The sequence below is a fragment of the Perkinsus marinus genome, assembly GCF_000006405.1.
Source record: "Perkinsus marinus ATCC 50983 genomic scaffold scf_1104296929448, whole genome shotgun sequence".
Taxonomy (NCBI): Eukaryota; Perkinsozoa; order Perkinsida; family Perkinsidae; genus Perkinsus; species Perkinsus marinus.
This window is the reverse complement of record NW_003216433.1, coordinates 85375-86888: the sequence shown is the minus strand read 5'-3', so window position 1 is coordinate 86888 and position 1514 is coordinate 85375. Positions and strand designations below refer to the sequence as shown.

Genomic DNA, 1514 nt, shown 5'->3' with positions numbered 1-1514 from the left:
CGACCATCTACCTCGAATCTCAATGATTACAGTCTTACACACAGCATAGCCGCCAAGCGTATCTGAACGAACACCGCCTCAACGACGATCGTGAACTAACTCCACCGACCACTCGAGACTATGAATATAGACGTCGAAGCCGCGGCAACTGACACCACTTCCCGACAGCACAAGTAGGGTAGATGAAGTAGATGGTCAGAGTCACCCCCACCGTCACCGGCAAGGATAAATGCGTCACCAGACGAGATAACGGCCATTGCAATAACTGTGTAATCTCCTGGGAGGAGCTCGACGATATCAACACTTAACTTCAGGGCAACAGAGGGATGGTCGAGGGTAAGCATGCTCAGCTGCTACCATCAAGACACTTGTAGTTTCGCCAACACCTTCAAGCATGGTAGAGATTCTCTGTTGTTGTTGCTACTACTCACACCATCAATCACGTTTTACCATACTTCACCACCGATGCCAGGTTCGCCTGCCGAACTGCTCCTACTCCCAGGAGATGCCCAAATCAGAAGCCCCCAACAGCAATCCACCAACACGCTGTGTAGAAACATCATAGTATCCATGCAGTGACCATGACAGCCGTCAATTCTCCTTCTTACTACTACCCATCAGGTACAAGTCCAATGCTGTGGGTTTCAACTCCTCCAACAATTCCCTCGATGGTGCCGCCGCCGCCCTGATGCGATAATCCAACATGCCAGACTCCACACTACTACTACCACCACTACCTGAAGCCGTGATAGAGCCTCCCCTCCCTATTAACAACGAGTAGACAAGTTTACGGTTGTGAAACTGAGATTGAGCGTATCAATGTCATTTAATATAATGGCTCAGGGAAAAAACACCATCAATTGCGGGGCACGCACGTACACAGGACTGCACGCACGAACAAAGCAAGACCGGGCTCGTCAATCCTCAATACGCCCCCTCTGCCCCGACAATTGAGGGTGATGCAGAATCGGCACAACATTATAGTGATGATGATCAACAACGCTACCGTCAGTTAAGACAATACGGATCCTTCTACCTTCATCTAGCAGATCCTTCACATGACCCAAACGGTATCCGGGGCTCAGCTTCTTTTCCGGATGGTAGATCAGCACTGGGTCACCAATCGTAGGCTTCAGGATCTTGTTCTTCAAGCTCTGGTACCCCATAGAGCGAGCGACAGCCATCCTCATGTCGCGGAACATCTCATTCAGGAAATAACACCGCACTGCTCTAACGCGGTGAGAAATAGGAAGAGTAGAAGAGCCACCAGCGAGGACGCAACCTCGCTTACGAGTAAATCCACGAGCCAATTGATCAGGCGTAACCACGACAAACTCGCCAGATGGCTCGTCAGAGTTAGCATAATCCAACGGACGAGTATTCATCAGGAACGTTACCTCCCTGCAGATACTCTCCAAATCGACATCGTCCTTGCGTCGCGGACGTCGTCGTCCCACAAATCCCGCTTGGCTCCTCAGAAGCGTCTTTGCGATCTTTATGCCAATACCATGAGC

At 50.5% G+C, this 1514-nt stretch overlaps 2 protein-coding genes across 2 annotated transcripts in view; both read right to left on the bottom strand.

Moving 5' to 3' along the window:
- Positions 1 to 257, bottom strand: part of Pmar_PMAR000216 (conserved hypothetical protein) — a gene marked incomplete at both ends in the record, with an annotated part of 1123 nt that extends 866 nt beyond the window's left edge. The window contains 3 exons of the mRNA XM_002787307.1: positions 1 to 7; positions 39 to 62; positions 159 to 257. The exon at positions 1 to 7 is cut by the window's left edge and continues 4 nt beyond it. Coding sequence (XP_002787353.1) covers positions 1 to 7; positions 39 to 62; positions 159 to 257 — 130 coding nt within the window. The remainder of the gene's footprint in view (positions 8 to 38; positions 63 to 158) is intronic.
- Positions 258 to 792: 535 nt separating this feature from the next.
- Pmar_PMAR000215 (hypothetical protein) lies at positions 793 to 1433 on the bottom strand. Its single transcript, XM_002787306.1, has one exon. The coding sequence runs from the start codon at positions 1383 to 1385 to the stop codon at positions 918 to 920; it is 468 nt and encodes a 155-aa protein (XP_002787352.1). The 5' UTR covers positions 1386 to 1433; the 3' UTR covers positions 793 to 917.
- Between the last annotated feature and the right edge of the window lie 81 nt (positions 1434 to 1514).